Below are 27,402 nucleotides of genomic sequence, written 5' to 3'. Positions count from 1 at the left end.
ACTTCTAAGGACCTGGGTGTTCTTCAGTCCACAGTAAGAGAAATTGTCTACAAATGGAGGAAATTCAGTACTGTTGCTACTCTCCCTAGGAGTGGGCTGCAAAGGTCACACCAAGAGCACAACATGCAATGCTGGAGGAGGTGAAAAAGAACCCAAGGGTACAGCAAAATACCTGCAGAAATCTCTGGATCTTGCTAAAGTCTCTGTTGATGTGTCCACTATAAGAAAAACACTAACAAGAACTGGAAGAAACAAGAAACATTAACACTAACTGAAGGACACCATAAAGGAAGTTACTGCTCTCCAATAAATAAACATTGTTGCATGTCTCCAGTTTGCAACAAACTATCTGGATGTTGTACAACATTTCTGGGGACAATGTTCTGTGGACAGACTAGAAAGAAGTAGTGCTGGATGCTAATAAGGCATTTGATAAGGTTCCCCATGGAAAGCTCAGAAAGTCATAGAAGACAGAGGGTAGTTGTAGGTGGAGTGTATTCTGCCTGGGGGTCGGTGTGCCACAGGGATCTGTTCTGCTCTTTGTGATTTTTATAAGTGACTTGGATGAGGAAGTGGAAGGGTGGGTTAATGTTTGCAATTGTGATGGAGAGCGTATAAGATTGTCATAGGTTATAAGGGGACATTGACAGGATGCAGCGGTGTGCTGAGAAGTCGCAGTTGGAGTTCAATCCGGAAAAATGTGAAGTGATTCACTTTAGAGGATCAAATCTGAAGGCAGAACACAGGGTTGATGGCAGGATTCTCAGCAATGTGGATCTTGGGGTCTATGCCCCTGAAAGTTACCACACAAATTGATGGGATGTTTAAAGTGCATGGGGTTTCAGGTGATTCAGTTCAAGAACTGTAAGGTAATGTTGCAGCTCTATAAAGACCACACTTGGCATATTGTGTTAGGTAAAGAATGTGAAAGCTTTAGAGAGAATGCAGAGATGTAGCATGATGTTGCCTGGGTTAGAGAGCACTCAGTAAATGCATTTCTTACATAATTTACATTTACACACACGCACAAACATTGCCTTGTCATTCTGCTGTCGTGCTGAGTGCATACACTTCAGTATCTGCTCCCGGTGTATTCTAATAATGGGTCCTGAAAAGTTGGTGTAACCCTTAGGCTTGGCCAGCACGTGTTCGTCTAGGGGAAGACAACTTCTGGCCCCATCAAACTGAGAAATCTCGTTTGTACGGATGCTACATGATGTGTTGCCCAGCTACAAACCTGCGCTGCAAAATATCACAGTACAACATATGCAATTAACTGATTGAACTTTATAAATCTTAATCTGAATATAGGGTTAGTAGAGAAAATAAAAAGGGCCCATTTTAAGAGAAAAGTCAAAAGTGCACACTGGAGCTCACTTCATTCATCAACCTCCTCTGAGTGTCGCCAGCCTTCGGACACTCGCTCCCAGTCCACTCCATCCGGTGGTCTACCAGCTCTCTCCACACGCGTCTTCCTTCTCTCACCGACAAAAGATTGCGAAAATCTCTCTTCCAGACTCACAAGAAAGAACATTTCTCTCACTGGATAGGCCCCCCACATTCCAAGCCCCATTATCTCTAGTCATAACCCAAACATTGCTGCTACAGAGAAACCATTACATTAGCAGTGAAACCTTACAGCGTGTTACATTGGCTTTATGGTGCCTTTTCTCCCATACACAACAGAATATGCGATTTCTTTAGTAATTGGGACGTGTATATACTGTTTGTCTATTGTATTTAAGGTAGATAACTTTTGTTTATTTTGCAACATGATTGTAACTACATTGTCACATTCTAATTCACGTGTACTCCTAAGTTAACCATGTGGGTAATTAAAGATGGTATGTTCTGGTGGGGTTCATCGCTCTCAGAAGCAGTGAGACAAATCAGAGCTATCCGGAGTTCACACTGGACAAAAATACTACGAAGCTATTGTTGTGTTTTCTAGTAGATATCTTTTTGTAAATATTGGCATTTTATTTTCACCATTTTTGCTAATTTTTGTAAGTTTGTTTTTGGCACATCTAATAAACACCCTTGCACTAAAGTGCTAAGTGACTACAGCATTTTTCCCTTGGTCATAACCCACCATTTAACAATGTGTTATGAGGAAAGGTTGAGCTAGGGCTTTTCTCTTTGGAACAAAGGAGGGTGAGACGTAACTGAACAGAGAAGTATAAGATGATAAAAGTGGTCAGCCAGAGTCTTTTTTCCAGGTGGGTAATGGCTAACACAAGGGGGCATAATTTTAAGGGTGAATGGAAGAAAGTATAGGGGGAATGGCAGATGTAGTATTTTGTACGCAGAGAGTAGATGTGTAAAGCGTGATGATGGAGGTGGGTAAATTAGAAACATTTAAGAACCTCTTAGATAGGCATATGGATGATAGAAAAAAAATGGACTCAATATACTCAATGACTCAGCCTATTGTCTGGGACAATGAATTCCACAAATTCACCATCCTCTGGCTAAAGAAATTCCTCCTCATCTGTTCTAAAGGGATACCCACCTATTGAGGTTGTGACCGCTGGTTCTAACCTCCCCCCACTATAGGAAACATCTTCTGCACATCCTATCTAGGCCTTTCAATATTCGATAGGTTTCAATGAAATACACTGGCCCTCGGGCTGCTACTGCAAAAAGCTAATTTATATGTAGTTTATATATGCCTGTGATAACAAACATGAACTGGAATGCTATTGTTTGATGCTATTGCACTAAGCATCTGTGTACTGCTCCAGTCCCTGATCACATTCCACACAGATTAGTTTTATTTGTCACATGAACATTTGTCACAAACATACAGTGAAATGAGTTGTTTTGCGCCAACAATCAACAAAGTCCAATGAAGTGTTTGGGCTCAATCCGCAAATGTCACCACACTTCCAGCGTCATTCCGCAAATGTCACCACACTTCCAGCGTCATTCCGCAAATGTCACCACACTTCCAGCGTCATTCCGCAAATGTCACCACACTTCCAGCGTCATTCCCCAAATGTCACCACACTTCCAGCGTCATTCCGCAAATGTCACCACACTTCCAGCGTCATTCCGCAAATGTCACCACACTTCCAGCGTCGTTCCGCAAATGTCACCACACTTCCAGCGTCGTTCCGCAAATGTCACCACACTTCCAGCGTCGTTCCGCAAATGTCACCACACTTCCAGCGTCGTTCCGCAAATGTCACCACACTTCCAGCGTCGTTCCGCAAATGTCACCACACTTCCAGCGTCGTTCCGCAAATGTCACCACACTTCCAGCGTCGTTCCGCAAATGTCACCACACTTCCAGCGTCGTTCCGCAAATGTCACCACACTTCCAGCGTCGTTCCGCAAATGTCACCACACTTCCAGCGTCGTTCCGCAAATGTCACCACACTTCCAGCGTCGTTCCGCAAATGTCACCACACTTCCAGCGTCGTTCCGCAAATGTCACCACACTTCCAGCGTCGTTCCCCAAATGTCACCACACTTCCAGCGTCATTCCGCAAATGTCACCACACTTCCAGCGTCATTCCCCAAATGTCACCACACTTCCAGCGTCATTCCCCAAATGTCACCACACTTCCAGCGTCATTCCGCAAATGTCACCACACTTCCAGCGTCATTCCGCAAATGTCACCACACTTCCAGCATCAATCCGCAAATGTCACCACACTTCCAGCATCATTCCGCAAATGTCACCACACTTCCAGCATCATTCCGCAAATGTCACCACAGTTCCAGCATCATTCCGCAAATGTCACCACACTTCCAGCATCATTCCGCAAATGTCACCACAGTTCCAGCATCATTCCCCAAATGTCACCACACTTCCAGCATCATTCCCCAAATGTCACCACACTTCCAGCATCATTCCGCAAATGTCACCACACTTCCAGCATCATTCCGCAAATGTCACCACACTTCCAGCATCATTCCGCAAATGTCACCACACTTCCAGCATCATTCCGCAAATGTCACCACACTTCCAGCATCATTCCGCAAATGTCACCACACTTCCAGCATCATTCCGCAAATGTCACCACACTTCCAGCATCATTCCGCAAATGTCACCACACTTCCAGCATCAATCCGCAAATGTCACCACACTTCCAGCATCATTCCGCAAATGTCACCACAGTTCCAGCATCATTCCGCAAATGTCACCACACTTCCAGCATCATTCCGCAAATGTCACCACACTTCCAGCATCATTCCGCAAATGTCACCACACTTCCAGCATCATTCCGCAAATGTCACCACACTTCCAGCATCAATCCGCAAATGTCACCACACTTCCAGCATCATTCCGCAAATGTCACCACACTTCCAGCATCATTCCGCAAATGTCACCACACTTCCAGCATCATTCCCCAAATGTCACCACACTTCCAGCATCATTCCCCAAATGTCACCACACTTCCAGCATCAATCCGCAAATGTCACCACACTTCCAGCATCAATCCGCAAATGTCACCACACTTCCAGCATCATTCCGCAAATGTCACCACACTTCCAGCATCATTCCGCAAATGTCACCACACTTCCAGCATCATTCCGCAAATGTCACCACACTTCCAGCATCATTCCGCAAATGTCACCACACTTCCAGCATCATTCCGCAAATGTCACCACACTTCCAGCATCATTCCGCAAATGTCACCACACTTCCAGCATCATTCCGCAAATGTCACCACACTTCCAGCATCATTCCGCAAATGTCACCACACTTCCAGCATCATTCCGCAAATGTCACCACACTTCCAGCATCATTCCGCAAATGTCACCACACTTCCAGCATCATTCCGCAAATGTCACCACACTTCCAGCATCATTCCGCAAATGTCACCACACTTCCAGCATCATTCCGCAAATGTCACCACACTTCCAGCATCATTCCGCAAATGTCACCACACTTCCAGCATCATTCCGCAAATGTCACCACACTTCCAGCATCATTCCGCAAATGTCACCACACTTCCAGCATCATTCCGCAAATGTCACCACACTTCCAGCATCAATCCGCAAATGTCACCACACTTCCAGCATCATTCCGCAAATGTCACCACACTTCCAGCATCATTCCGCAAATGTCACCACACTTCCAGCATCATTCCGCAAATGTCACCACACTTCCAGCATCATTCCGCAAATGTCACCACACTTCCAGCATCATTCCGCAAATGTCACACTTCCAGCATCATTCCGCAAATGTCACACTTCCAGCATCATTCCGCAAATGTCACCACACTTCCAGCATCATTCCGCAAATGTCACCACACTTCCAGCATCATTCCGCAAATGTCACCACACTTCCAGCATCAATCCGCAAATGTCACCACACTTCCAGCATCAATCCGCAAATGTCACCACACTTCCAGCATCATTCCGCAAATGTCACCACACTTCCAGCATCATTCCGCAAATGTCACCACACTTCCAGCATCATTCCGCAAATGTCACCACACTTCCAGCATCATTCCGCAAATGTCACCACACTTCCAGCATCATTCCGCAAATGTCACCACACTTCCAGCATCATTCCGCAAATGTCACCACACTTCCAGCATCACCCTAGCACGTCTACAGTCTACAAACTCTAACCTGTACACCTTTGGAATGTGAACGTGGGAGGAAACTAGACTTCTACTGTTTAATAAAATGTATCTTTATTTCTTTTACATCCACCTTCAGGGTAAGGAGTAAACTGGTGGCACAAAAACAAATTACTTAATACATCGCTCGTGAGCTGTGCTTGATCACCACATGGCCCTGGGAATCTTGTGTGAATAGTGGAGAGAATGTGGTATCATCCTCAGAGAGCGATTTACACAGAGCATTGTCCGAACCAGACATTCGAATATGTGGGGGACTACTGACCCCACTGTGACCTTTGGAAAGGATCCTGTTTTTCCTGTTCCGGTGGGAGATGACTCGGTTCCCCTGTGAATCTTGGCTGAACAAATCTGACAGCTCACACTGGTCACCGAGCAGCTCTCGACACTTCATAAAAGCCACGGGTTTGTCATGCAGTGCACTTGGACACTGCAGGAGGTAAGTATTTCCCAAAGGCATCGGGGCCCTTTTCAGAAGTGGCTGATACAGGTCATTCCTTTTTCCAGTGAAACAAGACATAGGTTCGAAGATATTTTCCTTGTCGTTTAGAAATGAACTGTTGCCCCGGTCTGGTTTGGGTAAAAGCACTGCCTTCCTTTCCAATAGGCCCCGTGCTCTGCTTACAGTGCACTGTGTCACGGTGAGAGAGCCCAACAGCTCGGATCCAAAGCTTTCTGCGCACAGTGTTTCAGAGTCAGCACGAGGATGGACTCCCTGGTCCAGCCCGGAATTGACAGCAGCAGACGGTGCTGACCTCCTGTGTGAAATCGCTCTTCTGCCTTGTGAATCCTGAGTAAAGCCATGATGGGTACTGTCAATAGGGCCTTTGATGGATGCTGTGTCTTCCCCTGGAGTACTGGACTGCAATCCACTTGTCACACCATCAGCTTTACAACAGGGCAGCTGTGTTCGATGTAACATCCGTGAAGCCTGCTCATCTGAGCCAGATTTGATGCATGTAGTGGTGGGAGGGGAAATGTTCCCCACTGTGCCATGGCAGACCTCTGTCAATGTAGTTGGCCTCATCTCCTTGCCATTCGTCTGAGTGTCACAGCCAAGGCCAAATGCACACAGATCTGCATCAACAATCACCTCAGGTTGATCTATAAGAGTTTCTCCTTCACTGGTGCTGGGGAATGGTAAGGCAGCAAGAGAATGGTCCACCGCCTGCAGGTTAGAGGTATATGCGGTGCTCCTAGTGTTACCTACGATGCACAGATAAAGAATCAGGTTCATTATAAACACAAGAAATTCTGCAGATGCTGTAAATCCAGAGCAACACACACAAAATTGCTGTGGAACTCAGCAGGTTAGGCAGCATCTATGCAGATGAATAAACAGTCACCGTTTCAGGCCAAGACCAAAAACGTCAAATGTTTATTGCTGCCTGACCTGCTAAGATCCTCCAGCATTTTGTGTTATAATCACTGCCTTACATGATATGAAATTTGTTGTTCTGTGGCAGCAGTAGAGAGCAGACATAAAATTATAAATTACAAAATAAACAGTGCAGAAAATGGGTAGTGCTCATTTGACTAGAAAAGTATAATGATGGAAAGGAAGAAGCTGCTTGTGAATCATTGAGTATGGGTCCTCAGGCTCCCATACCTCTTCCATGACAGTAATAACAAGGAGAGGACATGCTTTGGATGGTGAGGGTTCTTAGCGATGGGTGTTGCCTTCTTGAGGCACCGCCTCTCGATAATGTCCTCAGTGGTGGGGAAGGCTATGCTTGTGCTAGAGCTGGCTGAGCAGCCCCTTGCAATCCTCTAATAACCAGATAAACACTGTGATAAGAATACACATAGATTAAGATGTTAGCTGTCCTGTGCTGGCACCGGTGGGATCAGCAGTTGGTCTGCCACCTGTCTTCAGGAGAGAGAGAGATAAGAAAAACAATGGAGCAGCATTTGGAGATGTGTAATGAAGGGACAGGAGAGAGAATAACAGAAAGAGAGCTGTCAAGAATGGCTCCCCCTTTGAACCCTGAACTGTTTGAAGTGATGGACAGGCGATACCCCAGCAGGGGGATAAAAAGGGACAGGTTCGCTAAGGTGACACACACGACACCCGAGGTAACAAGACCCTGGAAGCGGTGCGTCTCTCACAAGTCGGTGGGAAGTACCGAGCCATAAACGCACAGGGTGGAAAGGCACGATCGGCAGGAACCTGGTGTGTGTCCACCCTTGCCTGGGTGCCAGGTTCAGCGCAGGGAAACGATCGTATCTGGAAACGGAGGGGTCACGGTCGGTGACCTCAGATGACATCACAAAGGACTCGCCCAAAAGCTGACTGCGAAGGTCTGTCCGGAAACCTTGAATATTCATTCGTTTGCTCTCTCTCTCCCCCCCCGCCCCCACTGTCCATCGCCACGGCAGCGATTACTGCGAACTGAACTGAACTAAATTGAACTGAACTTTGCGTTACTTTGAAACTGGTCATTTACTCCTAGACAACGATAGAGCTTGATTAATCCTGTTATCTTAATTCTGTGTACATGTGTGTTTATCATTGCTGAACTGCTGCATTTATTATCCTTTTGATTAGACTACTGTGTTGCTTGTTTCTTTAATAAAACTTTCTTAGTTCTAGTAATCCAGACTCCAACTGAGTGATTCATTTCTGCTGGTTTGGCAACCCAGTTACGGGGTACGTAACATAAGTGGGGTTCTTGTCTGCGATTTTGAACGCTAAATTTGGGACGGAGTAAATTGATTGGGTCAAAAATTCCCGAAAGAAAGAAAAGACAAACAGCAGAAATGGAGGCTGAGGAAATTATAAAGGCGCCAACCTTGGAGGCATTAGAGAATGCCAGGAAATTGGAATTGGTAGCTGTGGCCAAACGGTTGAATCTTGCTAAGGGGAAGTCGACAATGAGGAGAGAGGAGATACATAGAGCTATCGTAGAGCACTATGTATCTAAAGGTGTGTTTCCCCAAGGCGAGCTGGGGGTGGTGTCTATTGAAAAACCTGCCGGAATCGCGGTACAGGTGCAGCTTGAAAAACTGAGACTCAAGCACGAGTTCCGGGTAAGACAGTTGGAGCGAGAAGAGAAGGAGAGAGAGTTAGAAAGGCAATAGAAGGAGTTAGAAAGTCAAGAGAAAGAGAGAGAGTTAGAAAGGCAGGAGAGAGAGAGAGAGAGAGACAGCTGGAGCGAGAGGAGAAACAGAGGGAAAGGGAATTCGAGCTGGAGAAGTTAAGGATAAGGGCAGAGCAGGGGCTCGTGCCGAACCAAGGTGGAGGGTTCCGGGCGACCCAGGAGGTTAAGCTGGTTCCCCCATTTGATGATATCGACGTGGATCAGTACTTTCTCCATTTCGAAAAAATGGCTACAAGTCAGGACTGGCCGAGGGATAAGTGGGCTGTTTTGCTTCAGAGTGTACTGAAAGGGAAAGCCCAACAAGCTTACTCAGCTTTGTCCGCGGAAGATGCCCAGAGGTATGAGGTGGTGAAGGAGGCCATCCTCAGGATTTATGAGTTGGTCCCGGAGGCATACCGGCAGAGGTTCCGGAATGTGAGGAAGCAGTGGGACCGCACATATTTAGAGTTCGCCCGTGAGATGCAGACATATTGTGAGCGTTGGTGCACCTCAAAGGGGGTAGAGGGGGATTATGACAGACTGCTGCAGCTGATCCTGATTGAGCAGTTTAAAGGTTGTGTCCCTGAGGGTATGAGACCCTACCTAGATGAGAAAGAGGCAGCCACATTAGCCGCAACTGCTAAGTTAGCAGATGAGTATGCGTTGACGCATAAAATGAAGTTTGCCCCGAGTAAAGGCTACCAGAAGGGTAGTCAGGACGGCGGGGAGAGTCCGCCAGAAAAGTCAGAAAGTAAGCCGGGGACTAGTGAGAAGGATAAGGTAGACCGGGAGCAGTCTGGTAGTAAGTCTCCCGGGGTCGTCTGTTATAATTGTGGGAAAGTCGGACACTTTGCGTCCAGGTGCTTTGCCCCAAAGGAGACGGGAAAAGGAAAAACGGCGATTTTGACTGGCTGTATCGAGCTGGTAAACGAACCGCTAGGGAAGGACAGGTCTGCCAAAGTTCAGGAAGGGCGCGAGAAGTTTATCTCGGCCGGATTGGTGTCAGTGAAGGAGGGGTTAAAACCAGTTCCAGTACGGATCTGGAGAGACACAGGAGCGTGTCAGTCACTAATACTGAAGAGTGTATTAGAGTTTAGCTCAGAGACCCAGACTGGGGAGGTCAAGGTCAAAGGTATTGGAGAAGGGACAGAGACAGTCCCTTTGCACCAGGTACACTTACAAAGCAACCTGGTCTCTGGACTAGTCACGATCGGGGTGAGGTCCGAATTACCGATGAAAGGCATGGAAGTCTTGCTCGGTAATGACGTCGCCGGGGGAATCATGTTCGAAGCAGTGAGATTGACAGGTCAGCCTGTCATTGCATTTGGCTTCCTTACCACCAACTCAACTTCAAGTTAACCTTTAGGGAATCCTGCACAAGGACTCCAAAGTCCCTCTGCACCTCTATTTTTGAATTTTCTCTCCATTTACAAAATAGTCCTCACGTCTATTCCTGCCACCAAAGTGCATGACCATGCACTTCCCTCTGCCACTTCTTTGCCAGTCCCCCAATCTGTCTAAGTCCTTCTGCAGACACCCTGCTTCCTCAACACTACCTGCCCCTCCACTATCTTCATATCGTCTGCAGATGTGGCCACAAAGCCATCTATTCCTTCAGCCAAATCATTGACGTATGTGAAAAGAAGTAGCCCAAACACCGACCCATGCATTACTAGTTAACGGCAGCTGTCCAGAGAAGGCTTCCTTTATTCCCACTCTTTGCCTCCTGCAAGGCAGCCAATCTTCTATCCATTCTAGTACCTTTCCAGTAATACCAGCGGCCCTTATTCTGTTATGCAGCCTCATGTTCAGCATCTTGTCAAAGACCTTCTGAAAATCCAAATAAACAACTCTCTTTTGTCCATCCTGCCTCTTACTTCCTCAAAATTCCAACAGATTTGTCAGGCAAGATTTCCCCTTAAGGAAACCATGCTGACTTTGGCCTATTTTGACATGTCTCCAAGTACCCTGAAATTTCATCCTTAATAATAGATTCCAACATCTTTCCAACCACTGAACTGACCTATAATTTCCTTTCTTCTGTCTCTGTTGTAGTTAGGGATCCTCCTGGAAAGAGTGATCACAGTATGATTGAGTTTCTCATATAAATGGAGGGTGCAATAATCCGATCAAAAATCAGTACATTATGCTTAAACGAGGGAGACTACAATGGGATGAGAGAAGTTGATTAGGGTAGACTGGGAACACAGGCTATATGGTTGGATGGTTGAGGAACAGTGGAAGACTTTCAAAGAGATTTTTCACATTGCTCAACAAAAGTATATTACAGTTAAAAGCAAGGACAGCAAGCATGGGGACAGCCAGCCATGGATAACTAAGTAAATAAAGGAAGGCATCAATCTAAAAGCTCGTGCATACAAAGTCACCAAGAGTAGTGGGAAACTAGAAGATTGGAAAAACTTTAAAAAGCAACGAAGAACCACTAAGCAAGCAATAAAGAAAGATAAGATAGATTATGAAAATAACTAGCACAAAATATAAAAACAGATAGAAAACGTTTTTATAATTATATAAAGCGGAAAAGGGTGGCCAAAGTGAACGCAAGTCCCCTGGAAGACAACAAGGGGGAATTGATATTAGGTAATGAGGAAACGGCAGAGGCTTTGAATGACTATTGTTGGTCATCACGGTGGAGGACACATCTAACATGCCAAAAAGAGATGATACGGATGCAAAGGGAGGTGAGGACCTCAATATAATAGCTATCACTAAAGAGGTAGTGCTGAACAAATCTGTGGGCCTAAAGATAGACAAGTCCCCTGGTCCTCATAGAATGCATCCCAGGGTACTGAAAGAAATGGCAGAGGTTATAGTAGAGGCTTTGGTGATAATTTACCAAAATTTTCTGGACTCTGGACAGGTCCCAGCGCATTGGAAGAAGCGAATGTCACACCACTGTTCAAAAAATGGATGTAGGCAAATAACCATAGGCCAGTTAGTTTAACATCTGTAGTTCGGAAAAGGCTTGAAGCTATCATTAAAGAAGAAATAGCAAGGCATCTAGAAAGAAATGGATTCATCAGGCATATGCAGCATGGATTCAGCAAAGGCAGGTCCTGTTTGACAAACATGGGAGTCCTTTGAGGATATAACGAGCACAGTGGATAGAGGGGAACAGATGGATGTTATTTAAGCAACACACATCAAAGTTGCTGGTGAATGCAGCAGGCCAGGCAGCATCTCTAGGAAGAGGTACAGTCAACGTTTCAGGCTGAGACCCTTCGTCAGGACTAACTGAAAAAAGAGTTAGTAAGAGATTTGAAAGTGGGAGGGGGAGGGGGAGATCCAAAATGATTGGAGAAGACAGGAGGGGGAGGGTTGGAGCCAAGAGCTGGACAGGTGATTGGCAAAGGGGGTATGAGAGGATCATGGGACAGGAGGCCCAGGGAGAAGGTTGGGGGGGGGGAACCCAGAGGATGGGCAAGGGGTATATTCAGAGGGACAGAGGAAGAAAAAGGAGAGTGAGAGAAAGAATGTGTGTATAAAAATAAATAACGGATGGGGTACAGGGGGGGAGGTGGGCATTAGCGGAAGTTAGAGAAGTCAATGTTCATGCCACTTGGATTTCCAAAAGGTATTTGATAAGGTTCCACATAAAAGACTTATCCATAAGATAAGGATGCATAGAGTTGGGGGTTATGCATTAGCATGGATAGAGGATTGGTTAACCAATAGAAAACAGTGAGTTGACATACATGGATGTTTCTCCAGTTGGCAATCAGTGGTGAACGGTGTGCCGCAGGGGTTGGTGCTAGGTCTGCAACTGTTCACAATATACATTAACGATCTGGAAGAGGGGACCTTTGCTAATGATACTAAATTGAGTGGAAAAGCAAATTATGCAGTGGATACGTAGAGTTTGCAGAGAGATATAGATAGGTTAAGTGAGTGGGCAAGGGTTAATGGAGTATAATGTTAGTAAATGTGAGGTCATCCACTTTGGAAGGAAAAATGGAAGGTGCAGCAGGCCATCAAGAAGGCAAGTGGGATGTTGGCCTTCATTGCTAGAGGTATTGAATTTAAGAGCACGGAGGCTATGCTGCAACTGTACAGGGTACTGGTGAGGCTGCATCTGGAGTACTGCATGTTGTTCTGGTCACCTCACTTATACTGGCTTTGGAGGTGGCGCAGAGGAGGTTCACCAGGTTGATCCCAGAGATGAGGGGGTTAGACTATGAGAAGAGATTGAGTCGCTTGGGACTGTACTTGCTGGAATTCAGAAGAATAAGACGAGATCTAATAGAAACATGTAAAATTATGAAAGGGATAGATAAGATAGAGGCAAGAAAGTTGTTTCCACTGGTAGGTGAGACCAGAGCTAGGGGATATAGCCTTAAGATTCAGGGGAGTAAATTTAGGATGGAGATGAGGAGGAACTACTTTTTCCAAAGAGTGGTGAATCTGTGGAATTCTCTGCCCAATGAAACAGTGGAGGCTACCTCAGTAAATATACTTAAGACAAGATTGGATAGATTTTTGCATAGTAGGGGAATTAAGGGTTATGGGGAAAAGGCAGCTAGGTGGAGATGAGTCCATGGGCAGATCAGCCATGATCTTATTGAATGGCGGAGCAGGCTCGATAGGCCAGATAGCCTACTCCTGCTCCTATTTCTTATGTTCTTAAAGAGTGGAGTGACATCTGAAATTTTCCAGTCTAGTGATTCTTGAAAGATCATTACTGATACCTCCAAAATCTCTACAGCTACCTCTTTCAGAACCCTAGGATGTAGTCCATCTGGTCCAGGTGACTTCTCCACGTTTGGACTTTTCAGCTTCTCAAGCACCTTCTTGGTGATAGCAACGACACTCACTTCTGCCCCAACACTATCGCATTTCTGGCATTCTCCTAGTAGCCTTCCACGATGAAGACTGATACAAAATACTTACTAAATTCGTCCGCCATTTCTTTGTCCCCTAATTACTATTTCTCCAGCATCATGATATCCACTCTTGTATCTTTTACTTCTTATATATAAAAACTTTTTGGTAACCCCTTTTATATAAATGGTTAATTACCTTCATATTTCATCTTTTCTCTCTTTATGGCTTTTTCAGTTGCCTTCTGCTGGCTTTTAAAATTCCCAATTTTCTACCTGCCCACTAATTTTTGCTGTATAATATGCCCCCTCTTTTGCTTTCATGCTGTTCTTGACTTCCCTTGACAGCCATGATTGCCTCATCCTCCCTTTAGAATACTTCATCTTTGGGATACACCTTCCAAATTGCCCCCAGAAAGTCCAGCCATTGCTATAAGACCACAAGATATAGGAGCAGAAGAAGGCCATTTGGCCCATCGAGTCTGCTCCGCAATCCAATCATAGGCTGATCCAATTCTTTCAGTCATCCTCACTCCCCTGCTTTCACCCCATACTCTTGGATGCCCTGGCTAATCAAGAACCTATCTATCTCTGCCTTAAATACACCCAATGACTTGGCCTCCACAGCTGTTCATGCAACAAATTCCACAGATTTATCACCCTCTGACTAAAGTAATTTCTCTGCATCTCAGTTCTAAAAGGGCGTCCTTCAATCCTGAAGTTGTGCCCTCTTGTCTGAGAATACCCTACCATGGGAAATAACTTTGCCATATCTAATCTGTTCAGGCCTTTTAACATTCGGAATGTTTCCATGAGATCCCCCCACATTCTCCTGAACTCTAGGGAATACAGCCCAAGAGCTGCCAGACATTACTCATAAGGTAACGCTTTCATTCCTGAATCATTCTCGTGAATCTTCTCTGAACCCACTCCAATGTCAGTATATCCTTTCTAAAATAAGGAGTCCAAAACTGCACACAATACTCCTGATAAAGTACGTAAAAGGGTGAACACTTTGTTAAACAATAGCAGCCTGTTTTTGTTATTCAATGCTGAGCAATATTTCTTCTTGAAGGTAGCCAGCTAGGGTTTTAGGATGCTCATCTCCTTGTGCAGTCATGCATAGATAGGACAGCTCCAGTCTGTTTTGTGTATGTGAAGCCATTATGTCTATTCTGTAATTTGTCTTTTTGGACTATCATGTAGTAGATAACTTGGATGCCAGCCTGTCTTGTGTGGGGGTATCTGAATGAATATATCCATTCGTAGGGGTAACTGTGAGTTAGTTGGTGTTTGGGCGACTAACTGAGTAAGTGCTTTTTGTACTCGCGGTCTCTGACTGACTTCATCCAGATTCGACTTTTGCACTCCAAGTGTGGTCTCACGAGTGCCTTATAGAGCCTCAACATCATATCCCTGCTCTTATATTCTATTCCTCTAGAAATGAATGCCAAAATTGCATTCGCCTTCTTCACAACCAACTCAACCTGGAGGTTAACCTTTAGGGCATCTTGCACAAGGACACCCAAGTCCCTTTGCATTTCTGCAATTTGAATTGTCTCCCCATCTAAATAATAGTCTGCCCGTTTATTTCTTCCACCAAAGTGCATGACCATACACTTTCCAACATTATATTTCATTTGCCACTTCTTTGCCCATTCCCCTAAAATATCTAAGTCTCTCTGCAGGCTCTCTGTTTCCTCAACACGACCCGCTCCTCCACCTATCTTTGTATCATGGGCAAATTTAGCCACAAATCCATTAATAACATAGTCCAGATCACTGACATACATCGTAAAAAGCAGCAGTCTCGACACCGATCTGTGGAACTCCACTGGCAACCGGCAGCCATCCAGAATCGGATTTTTTTATTCCCACTCTGTTTCTGCCAACTAGCCGATGCTCCACCCATGCTAGTAACTTCCTTGTAATTCCATGGGCTCTTATCTTGTTAAGCAGCCTCACGTGCGGCACCTTGTCAAAGGTCTTATGAAAATCCAAGTGCACCATGTCTACTGCATCTCCTTTGTCTACCCTACTTATAATTTCCTCAAAGAATTGCAGTAGGTTTGTCAGGCAGGATTTTCCTTTCAGTAAACCATGCTGGCTTTGACCTATCTTGTCATGTGCCTCCAGGTAGTCCGTAATCTCATCCCTAACAATCGACACCAACAACTTCCCAACCACTTATGTCAGGCTAACAGATCTATAGTTTCCTTTCTGCTGCCTCCCACCCTTCTTAAATAGCAGAGTAACATTTGCAATTTTCCACTCATCTGGTATAAAGCCAGAATCCATCAATTCTTAAAAGATCATTGTTAATGCCCCCGCAACCTCTCCAGCTACTTCCTTCAGAACCCAAGGGTGCATTCCATCGGGTCCAGGAGATTTATCCACCTTCAGACTATTAAGCTTCCTGAACACCTTCTCAGTCATAATTTTCACTTGCCAAACTTCACTTCCCTGACACTCTTGAATGTCCGATATACTGCAGATGTCTTCCACTGTGAAAACTGATGCAAAATACGTATTCAGCTCCTCTCCCATCTCTACATCTCTCATTACAATACCTCCAGCGTCATTCTGTATTGGTCCTATATCGGGAGGAGAAGATGGCGGCGCGATGCAGCTTGCAGCGGCCACTCTGATGGTGATATCTGTTATCTAACAAGTAGGATGCCGTGCACAATCCTGATTTGATGGAGACAGATGTGAGAGCACAGAGGAACATCTGGTGAAACTTCTGAAATGCCTGCTTCGCAGTTGCTGCTACTGTGTGATCCAGAATCTCCAGAGGGGAAGTCCCCAAGTCCTCGGCTTTGCTTGTTGCTTGGCGGCCAGGGCGGGGTCGAAGCGCTTGGCACAGGATGGTGCTCAGTGTTGGGGGCTCAAAGTTTTCAGACGGACTCAGAGTCCGCTGCAGTCGGGTGCTTCCAATGGTGCTGCATCGGCAAGTTTGTGGCGCTTGGAGGTTCATGGCAGAGAGAGTTTCTCCTTTCTACCATCTGCGTGAGATGATGGGGCTATCGGGATTTGAGAGTTTTTTTTATCCGTGCCCATGGTCTGCTCTTTATCAAATTACGGTATTGCTTTGCACTGTTGTAACTATATGTTATAATTATGTGGTTTTGTCAGTTTTAGTCTTGGTTTGTCCTGTGTTTCTGTGATATCTTTCTGGAGGAACATTGTATCATTTTTTAATACAGGGATTTCTAAATGACAATAAACGAGGACTGAGTGTCCTCATAATCTAATCTAATCTACCCTCGACTCTCTTTTACCCTTTATATACTTAAAAAAGTTTTCAGTATCTTCTTTGATATTTGTCACCAGCTTCCTCTCATAATTCATCTTTTCCTTCTGAATGACCTTCTTAATTTCCTTCTGCAAGTTTTTAAAAGCTCCCCAATCCTCTATCTTCCCACTAGCTCTGGCTTCCTTGTATGCCCTCCCTTTTGCTTTTACTCTGGCTTTGACTTCACCTGTCAGCCACCGTAGTGTCGTTCTTCCCTTTGAAAATTTCTTCTTATTTGGAATATATCTGTCTTGCACTTCCCTCATTTTTCGCAGGAACTCCAGCCATTGCTGCTCTGCTGTCATTCCTGCAAATGTCCCTTTCCAGTCAACTTTAGCCAGTTCCCCTCTCATGCCATTGTAATTTTCTTTATTCCACTAAAATACCGACACACTGGATTTTTCCCCCACCTCAAATTTCAATATGAACTCGATCATATTGTGATCACTGTTCCCTAACCTTAAGCTCTCTTATCACCTCCGGATCATTGCACAACACCCAATCCAGCACAGCCAATCCCCTAGTGGACTCAACAATAAGCTATTATAAAAAGTTATTCCTTAGACATTCTGTAAGTTCTCTCTCGAGGTCCAGTAGTGACCTGGTTTTCCCAATCCACTTTCATGTTAAAATCCCCAACAATTATCATGACATTGCCTTTCTGACATGTCTTTTCTATCTCCTGCTGTAATTTGTAATCCACATCCCAGCTGCTGTTTGGAGGCCTGTATACAACTGCCAATAGGGTCCTTTTACCCTTGCCATTTCTTAACTCAACCCATAGAGACTCTACACCTTCCAATCCTATGTTATCTCTTTCCAATGATTTAATATTATTTCTTATACACAGAGCCACACCACCCCCTCTGCCTCCTAACCTATTTTTCTGATATTCCATATATCCTTCGACGTTCAGCTCCCAATGGCAGCCGTCCTTTAGCCAAGTTTCAGAGATGGCCACAACGTCATATTTGCCAATCTGTAGCTGAATTTCAAGATCGTCCATTTTATTCCTTATGCTGCGTGCATTCAACACTCTCAGTCCAGTATTTGTTGCTTTCTGTTTTAACTGCACCACACCTCTATTGCCCTGTAACTCATGCCACTGGCTTTGATTAAGCCTCATCTCCTGCCTGTTCTTTCTATAATCTCCGTTGCACACTATCTTTGATTTATTTGTTTTCCCCTTCCTCAGTCCTATCACTCCGGTTCCCATCCCCCTGCCAAATTAGTTTAAACCCTCCCTAACAGATCTATTAAATGTGCCCACTAGGCTATTGGACCCTTCTGTGTTCAGGTGTAACCTGTACTGTCCTGCCATTATCCCTGCTAGTGTCCCCCCTTCCAATCAACTTCGGCTAGCTCCTCACTCACGCCTCTGTAATTTCCTTTATTCCACTGTAATACTTGTAACACCCTGGTATTTCATTTTAGCAGTTCTTTAAGAGCAGTCTGTTCTGCTTTCAGCATGTTTGGGTTTGAGCTAAAGGGATTGTGATTTTCATGCTTAGGAACATAGGGTCATCTAATCAGGATGGTGGAATTGAGAGAAGGTTCTAGGGAATGCTGGGTGGAGAGGTTTTTGTGATGGACACTGGTATAGGTCAAGTTCTTTTGGGAGAAGGCAGGAGGGAAGATGGCTGAAGATGCCGTCCCTGCTGCACAAGGTGCTTTGTGCAAATGAATGGCTTCAAGGAAGAAGGACCAATACTCCTGTCCATTTGTTTGAGATGGACTTCAAGCGACATTCGAAAGGTGGTGTGTGATTTCACGCAGACCAAGGGTCCAGTGCATGAGTTAAAGACAAGTTCAAGATGAGCTCCAACTTATGTGCACATTTGGACTACGTTAACAGTAATGGGCTCTTTTATTTTTTTCTTTTTCCTAACTGTTCATTAAAGCTGACATTTGTAAATATACTTCCTTTATAATTGTATGCAGTGTACGATCTCTTATTTCTTGCCAACGGCAAATTCATGGGGGCAGTATTTACACAGTATTCACACAGATCGGGGTTCAAGAGGGTGAGACATCCCAACTTCCCAGTTTTTTTTTGTGGGGGGACCCAAGTTATACTGACCCTAGACATACAGAGTCTGAGAAAGGTGGTTTTCTCACCACTGAGTCCAGTGGCTGTAAGTGAGGGGCTAACAAGCTGTGTTTCTCGAAACACCTGATAAAAAAGGGTTTCATACAAATACACCTGACTTTAGCTTCTCCCTCTCAAGTTGCAGGATAAATTCTATTATATTAAGATCATTGCCTCCTAAGGATTCCTTTACCTTAATCGTCAGGTTGGAGGCTACCCAGACAGAATATAAGGTGTTTCTCCTCCACTCTGAGGGTGGCTTCATCATGGCATAAGAAGAGGCCATGGACTGACACGTTGGAATGGGAATAAGAATTGGAATTAAAATGTTTGGCACCGAGAAGTTCCGCATTTGGCAGATGGAGGTGCTCAATCAAGTGGCCCCCCAATTTGTGATTGGTCTTAAAAAATGTACAGGAAGCTATATCAAGAGCACTGGATACAATACATGACTCCAGCAGGTTCACAGATGAAGCATTGCTTCACCTGGAAGGATTCAAAACATATTTCATCACCATGGTTGAGTACTGAAGGAAATATGTGCTGTGGGAGGGACAGTGTCAATGGAGTGCCAACCATGGAGGGGCACTCTCTTGGGAACACTGCAGTCAGGAAGTCAGTACATCTCTTTTGAACTTACCCCTCTCACCTTAAATGCATGCCCTCTGTATTAGACATATCAACCCTGGGACAAAGATACTGCCTTTCTACTCTATCTCTGCCTCTCATAATCTTATAAACTTCTGTCAGATCTCCCCTCATCCTCTGTCCCTCCAGAGAAAACAGCCCAAGTTTGACCACACTTCAGAAGTACTTCTGTTTTGAAAACTTCCTCCCAAGTCTCTCTTGACTTATTGGTCATTGAGATCGTATCTGATGGAATTTACAAAAACACAGGGAAGGAGTCTAATTGGGTAAAACTGAAGAGCTGATACAGACAATGGGTGACATCCTTTGGAGATCAATCAAATAGTGACAGTAAACTAAACATCTCACCCCATCCCCCTAAACATCTTGTGAATTATTTGGCCATCAGAGAGGATGCTTTAATGGTTGAGAAAGACTGGAGAACTCTCCCACCTGAAGATTTTTTAACCCGCCACAAATCTAATGCGCATGAGGAAGGGAAGTAACAGTACCTTTGGACTTTGGGAAGAAGAAGGAAGAGACTGTCGTCTGCTTGACACGCCGCTGGGGTGCCCTCGTCTGCGTGAAATTTAGAGAAACCTCGATGTTGTATCTGTTCTTGGACAGGGGGCTCAGAAGCTCCGAAATGGAATAGGCCTGAAAACAGAACAATGTTGAGATTAGGAAAACCAAACAGATTGCTAGAAGCAGACAAGTAATTGACCCTTGAGAGTCTGTCGGGGTCATCTACTATATCTGGTGCTTTTGTTGTGGCCTCCACTACATCATTGAGACTAGGGGACCGCCTTGTCAAGCACCTTCACTCTGTCCGCAACAGACAGGATCTCCTAATGGCCACCCATTCTGACAAGTCTGTCCAAATTCAGGTTGGAGGAAAAACAACATCGATTTCTCTAACTTCTGGTAATTTATTTCCTCTCCTCCTGCTCTCTTTTTTTCACTCCCCATTTTGGATCCTGTTTTACCCCTTCTCTTCTCACCTGCCTATCCTCCCTCTGCTACCCCTCTCCTTCCCTTTTTCCCCATGGTCCACTCTCCTCTCCTATCAGATTCCTCCTTCTTCAGTCATAGAAACATAGAAACATAGAAAATAGGTGCAGGAGTAGGCCATTCGGCCCTTCGAGCCTGCACCGCCATTTATTATGATCATGGCTGATCATCCAACTCAGAACACAGCCTTCCCTCCATACCCCCTGACCCCTGTAGCCACAAGGGCCATATCTAACTTCCTTTTAAACATAGCTAATGAACTGGCCTCAACAGTTTGCTGTGGCAGAGAATTCCACAGATTCACCACTCTCTGTGTGAAGAAGTTTTTCCTAACCTCGGTCCTAAAAGGCTTCCCCTCTATCCTCAAACTGTGACCCCTCGTTCTAGACCTCCCCAACATCGGGAACAATCTTCCTGCATCTAGCCTGTCCAATCCCTTTAGGATCTTATACGTTTCAATCAGATCCCCCCTCAATCTTCTAAATTCCAACGAGTACAAGCCCAGTTCATCCAGTCTTTCTTCATATGAAAGACCTGCCATCCCAGGAATCAATCTGGTGAACCTTCTTTGTACTCCCTCTATGGCAAAGATGTCTTTCCTCAGATTAGGGGACCAAAACTGCACACAATACTCCAGGTGTGGTCTCACCAAGGCCTTGTACAACTGCAGTAGTACCTCCCTGCTCCTGTACTCGAATCCTCTCGCTATAAATGCCAGCATACCGTTCGCCTTTTTCACCGCCTGCTGTACCTGCATGCCCACTTTCAATGACTGGTGTATAATGACACCCAGGTCTCGTTGCACCTCCCCTTTTCCTAATCGGCCACCATTCAGATAATAATCTGTTTTCCTATTTTTGCCACCAAAGTGGATAACTTCACATTTATCCACATTAAATTGCATCTGCCATGAGTTTGCCCACTCACCCAACCTATCCAAGTCACCCTGCATCCTCTTAGCATCCTCCTCACTGCTAACACTGCCACCCAGCTTCGTGTCATCCGCAAACTTGGAGATGCTGCATTTAATTCCCTCATCCAAGTCATTAATATATATTGTAAACAACTGGGGTCCCAGCACTGAGCCTTGCGGTACCCCACTAGTCACCGCCTGCCATTCTGAAAAGGTCCCGTTTATTCCCACTCTTTGCTTCCTGTCTGCTAACCAATTCTCCACCCACACCAATACCTTACCCCCAATACCGTGTGCTTTAAGTTTGCACACTAATCTCCTATGTGGGACCTTGTCAAAAGCCTTTTGAAAATCCAAATATACCACATCCACTGGTTCTCCCCTATCCACTCTACTAGTTACATCCTCAAAAAATTCTATGAGATTCGTCAGACATGATTTTCCTTTCACAAATCCATGCTGACTTTGTCCGATCATTTCACCGCTTTCCAAATGTGCTGTTATCACATCCTTGATAACTGACTCCAGCAGTTTCCCCACCACCGACGTTAGGCTAACCGGCCTATAATTCCCCGGTTTCTCTCTCCCTCCTTTTTTAAAAAGTGGGGTTACATTAGCCACCCTCCAATCCTCAGGAACTAGTCCAGAATCTAACGAGTTTTGAAAAATTATCACTAATGCATCCACTATTTCTTGGGCCACTTCCTTAAGCACTCTGGGATGCAGACCATCTGGCCCTGGGGATTTATCTGCCTTCAATCCCTTCAATTTACCTAACACCACTTCCCTACTAACATGTATTTCGCTCAGTTCCTCCATCTCACTGGACCCTCTGTCCCTTACTATTTCTGGAAGATTATTTATGTCCTCCTTAGTGAAGACAGAACCAAAGTAATTATTCAATTGGTCTGCCATGTCCTTGCTCCCCATAATCAATTCACCTGTTTCTGTTTGCAGGGGACCTACATTTGTCTTTATCAGTCTTTTCCTTTTTACATATCTATAAAAGCTTTTACAGTCCGTTTTTATGTTCTCTGCCAGTTTTCTCTCATAATCTTTTTTCCCCTTCCTAATTAAGCCCTTTGTCCTCCTCTGCTGAACTCTGAATTTCTCCCAGTCCTCAGGTGAGCCACTTTCTCTGGCTAATTTGTATGCTACTTCTTTGGAATTGATACTATCCCTAATTTCTCTTGTCAGCCACGGGTGCACTACCTTCCTTGATTTATTCTTTTGCCAAACTGGGATGAACAATTGTTGTAGTTCATCCATGCAACCTTTAAATGCCTGCCATTGCATATCCACCGTCAATCCTTGAAGTGTCATTTGCCAGTCTATCTTAGCTAATTCATGTCTCATACCTTCAAAGTTACCCCTCTTTAAGTTCAGAACCTTTGTTTCTGAATTAACTACGTCACTCTCCATGTTAATGAAGAATTCCACCATATTATGGTCACTCTTACCCAAGGGGCCTCTCACGACAAGATCGCTAATTAACCCTTCCTCATTGCTCAAAACCCAGTCCAGAATAGCCTGCTCTCTAGTCGGTTCCTCGACATGTTGGTTCAAAAAACCATCCCGCATACATTCCAAGAAATCCTCTTCCTCAGCACCTTTACCAATTTGGTTCACCCAGTCTACATGTAGATTGAAGTCACCCATTATAACTGCTGTTCCTTTATTGCACACATTTCTAATTTCCTGTTTAATACCATCTCCGACCTCACTACTACTGTTAGGTGGCCTGTACACAACTCCCACCAGCGTCTTCTGCCCCTTAGTGTTACGCAGCTCTACCCATATCGATTCCACATCTTCCCGGCTTATGTCCTTCCTTTCTATTGCGTTAATCTCTTTTTTAACCAGCAACGCCACCCCACCTCCCCTTCCTTCGTGTCTATCCCTCCTGAATATTGAATATCCCTGAACGTTGAGCTCCCATCCCTGGTCACCCTGGAGCCATGTCTCTGTGATCCCAACTATATCATAATCATTAATAACAATCTGCACTTTCAATTCATCCACCTTATTACGAATGCTCCTTGCATTGACACATAAAGCCTTCAGGCACTCTTTTACAACTCTCTTAGCCCTTTTTAATGCTTGCCCTGGATTTGTCGGCCTGCCACTTTTACTTTTCCCCTTTGTACTTTTTGCTTCTACGCTCACTTTACACCCCTCTGTCTCTCTGCACTGGTTCCCATCCCTCTGTTGTGAACTAACCTCCTCACACCTAGCCGCTTTAATTTGATTCCCACCCCCCAACCATTCTAGTTTAAAGTCACCTCAGTAGCCCCCGCTAATCTCCCTGCCAGGATATTGGTCCCCCGAGGATTTAAGTGTAACCCGTCCTTTTTGTACAGGTCACACCTGCGCCAAAAGAGGTCCCAATGATCCAAAAACTTGAATCCCTGCCCCCTGCTCCAATCCCTCAGCCACGCATTTATCCTCCACCTCATCGCATTCCTACTCTCACTGTCGCGTGGCACAGGCAGTAATCCCGAGATTACTACCTTTGCGGTCCTTTTTCTCAACTCCCTTCCTAGCTCCCTATATTCTTCTTTCAGGACCTCATCCCTTTTCCTACCTATGTCATTGGTACCTATATGTACCAGGACCTCTGGCTCTTCACCCTCCCACTTCAGGATATCTTGGACACGATCAGAAATATCCCGGACCCTGGCACCAGGGAGGCAAACTACCATCCTTCACCTCTTCCACCTATCCCCTCCCAGCTTGTCACCCACCCACCCACCTCCACCGCCCCTGCGCCTAGTCTCACCTATCAACTGCAACTGCTACTTACAAGTCATTTGTCAGACCACATTCGGAGTATTGCGGGCCCCACATCTAACAAAGGATCTGCTGGCATTGGACAGGGTCCAGAGGATGTTCATGAAAATTATGTCGGGAATGAAAGGTTTAAGATATGAAGAGCGATTGATGGCTCTGGGCCTGTACTCACTTGAGATTAGAAAATTGAGGGGGATCTCATTGAAACTTATTCAATGTTGAAAGCCCTAGATAGACTGGATGTGGAGAATGTTTCCTATAGTGGGGGAGTCTAGGACCAGAGGGCACAGCCTGAGAATAGAAGGATGTCCCTTTAGAAAAAAAATGAGGAAGAATTTCTTTACCAGACGGTTGTGAATCCGCGAAATTTGTTGCCACTAATGCCAGTGGATGCCAAGTCATTTGGTATATTTAAGGTGGAGGTTGACAGGTACTTGATTAGTAAGGGCATCAGTGGTTATGGGGAGAAAGCAGGAGAATGGGACTGAAAGGGATAATAAATCAGCCATGATCGAATGGTGCAGCAGATTTGATGGGCCAAATGCCCTAATTCTACTCATGTGTCTGAGACTCTTGTGGTTTTATTATCAAACAAAAGTGCACACTGAACTGTCTCAACAGATGTCAAGCCAGGTGTCTGAATGCTAGGCAAGGAGAGGACGGTCCTAAAAGTGAGGACTAGGGAGCTTGGATAATATGGAATGAAAAAGGCTGAGTGGCAATCTTAGATAAGGCTACAAATTCATGGAGGTAAGAGATGACCAAGAAGCCAAGAAAATAGAGGCTAGAGATCTCAGAAGGTTCTGCAGATAATGGCAATCTGAGCATGGCATAAACACTATCACAAAGAAGGACCAATAGTACCTCTACTTTCTTAGAAGTTTGCATAGATTTGGCATGTGACCAAAAACTTTGACAAGCTTCTATAGATGCACAGTGAAGGGGATCCTGACTGATTGCAACATGACCTGGTAACAAAACATTAATGCCCTGGAAGAAAAAAAAGACACATTTACATGGAACGCTGCCATAAGAAAGCAGCAGCTATTATCAAGAACCCTGACCATCCAGTCCACGTTCTCTTCTCACTACTATCATTGGGCATGAGGAACAGAAGCCTTAGGTCCCACACCACCAGGTACTGAAACTGTTATTTCCCTAAACCATCAGGTTCTTGCACCAGCATGGATAACTTCACTCACCAAACTCTGAACTGATTCCACAACCTATGGACTCACTTTCAAGGACAATTTGCACAATTTGCCTTGGACATTGGTGTTTGAGTTTATTTATGGATAGGTGTTTTTTGCAAATGCTACTGTATTTCTTTACTTTTCTGTAAATGACTGCAAGAAAATGAATTTCAAGGGAGTATGTGGTAACATATACATACTTTGATAATAAATTTTACTTTGACAATGCCAGGAATATTCAATAGGTCAGCCAGCATTAGTGGAGACAACTGCAGGAGCCTTAGCCGAGATATCTGCATCATCGTTAGCCACAGGTGAGGTGTTGGTATATTAAAGGGTAACCATATAACAATTACAGCACGGAAACAGGCCATCTCGGCGCTTCTAGTCCGTGCTGAACTCATACTCTCACCTAGTCCCACCAACCTGCACTCAGCCCATAACCCTCCATTCCTTTCCTGTCCATATATCTATCCAATTTAACCTTAAACGACAACATCGAACCTGCCTCAACCACTTCTGCTGGAAGCTCGCTCCACACAGCTACCACTCTCTGAGTAAAGAAATTCCCCCTCATGTTACCCCTAAACTTTTGCCCTTTAACTCTCAACTCATGTCTTGTTTGAATCTCCCCCATTCTCAATGGAAAAAGCCTATCCACGTCAACTCTATCAATCCCCCTCATAATTTTAAACACCTCTAACAAGTCCCCCGTCAACCTTCTATGCTCCAAAGAATAAAGACCTAACTTGTTCAACCTTTCTCTGTAACTTAGGAGATGAAACTCAGGCAACATTTTAGTAAACCTCCTCTGTACTCTCTGTTTCATTGATAAGCAAATGTTGTGGCTTTAATAAAGGTGGGAACCATAGATTAGTAAGTCTAGCAAATGTGGAAAGTTACTGTAGAGGTTTCTGAGGGATAAGATTTTCATGGAACACAGAAACAGACCCTTTGGCCCATCTAATCCTTGTTCAACTGTTATTCATTGCCCTCCATACTCCTCCCATCTATGTACTGTTACGTACCCCGTAACTGGGTTGCCAAACCAGCAGAAATGGATCACTCAGTTGGAGTCTGGAGTACTAGAACTAAGAAAGTTTTATTAAAGAAACGAGCAACACAGTAATCGAAAGGATAATAAATGCAACAGTTCAGCGATGATAAACGCACATGTGCACAGAATTAAGATAACAGCATCAATCAAGCTCTATCGTTGTCTAGGGGTAAATGACCAAATTTCAAAATGACTCAAAGTTCAGTCCAGTTCAGTTCGCAGTAATCGTTGCCATGGCGATGGACAACGTGGGGGAAGAGAGAGATAGAATAGGAACAACTGATCATTCAGAACACTGCTTCACTCACAGACCAGCGAGATGGCTCACAGACCAGTGAGATGGCTCACAAACAGCTTTTGGGCGGGTCCTTGGTGATGTCACCTGAGGTCACCGACTGTGACCCCTCCTCCAGATGCGGTCGATCCTCTGCAGTGAACCCGGCACCCAGGCAAGGGCGGACACACACCGGGTTCCCGCTGATTGTACCTTTCCACCCTTGTCGTTGTCTAGTACTTCTCACCCACTCGTGAGAGGCGCACCGCTTCCAGGGTCTCGTTACCTCGGGTGGCGTGTGTCCCTGTCTTAGCGAACCTGTCCCTTTTTATCCCCCTGCTGGGGTATCGCCTGTCCATCACTTCAAACAGTTCAGGGTTCAAAGGGGGAGCCGCTCCAGACAGCTCTCTGTCCCACGTCCCTTCATTACACATCTCCAGACGCTGCTCCATTGTTCCTTATCTCTCCTTCCCCTGAGGGCAGGTGGCAGACCAATTGCTGATGCCACTGATGCTAGCCCAGGCCAGCAAACATCTTAATTTTATGTGTATTCTCGTAACAGTACTTATCCAAACTTCTCCTAGATGTTGCAATCAAACCTGATCCACATTTCCACACTTGCACCACCCCGAGAG

At 45.0% G+C, this 27,402-nt stretch overlaps 1 protein-coding gene across 1 annotated transcript in view; it reads right to left on the bottom strand.

Annotated features, from left to right (window-relative positions):
• Positions 1–5,642: 5,642 nt before the first annotated feature.
• The window catches only part of LOC134346245 (uncharacterized), a 33,500-nt gene continuing 11,740 nt past the window's right edge, over positions 5,643–27,402 (bottom strand). Inside the window, exons 3-4 of the mRNA XM_063047570.1 lie at positions 20,042–20,186; positions 5,643–6,806 (exon numbers count right to left, since the gene is read on the bottom strand). Of these exons, the coding sequence (XP_062903640.1) occupies positions 5,716–6,806; positions 20,042–20,186 (1,236 nt within the window). The 3' untranslated portion in view covers positions 5,643–5,715. The remainder of the gene's footprint in view (positions 6,807–20,041; positions 20,187–27,402) is intronic.

The sequence above is a fragment of the Mobula hypostoma genome, chromosome 5 (genome assembly GCF_963921235.1).
Source record: "Mobula hypostoma chromosome 5, sMobHyp1.1, whole genome shotgun sequence".
Lineage (NCBI taxonomy): Eukaryota > Metazoa > Chordata > Chondrichthyes > Myliobatiformes > Myliobatidae > Mobula > Mobula hypostoma.
Note: the sequence above shows the minus strand (reverse complement) of the source record. Positions and strands in the feature narration are given on the sequence as shown.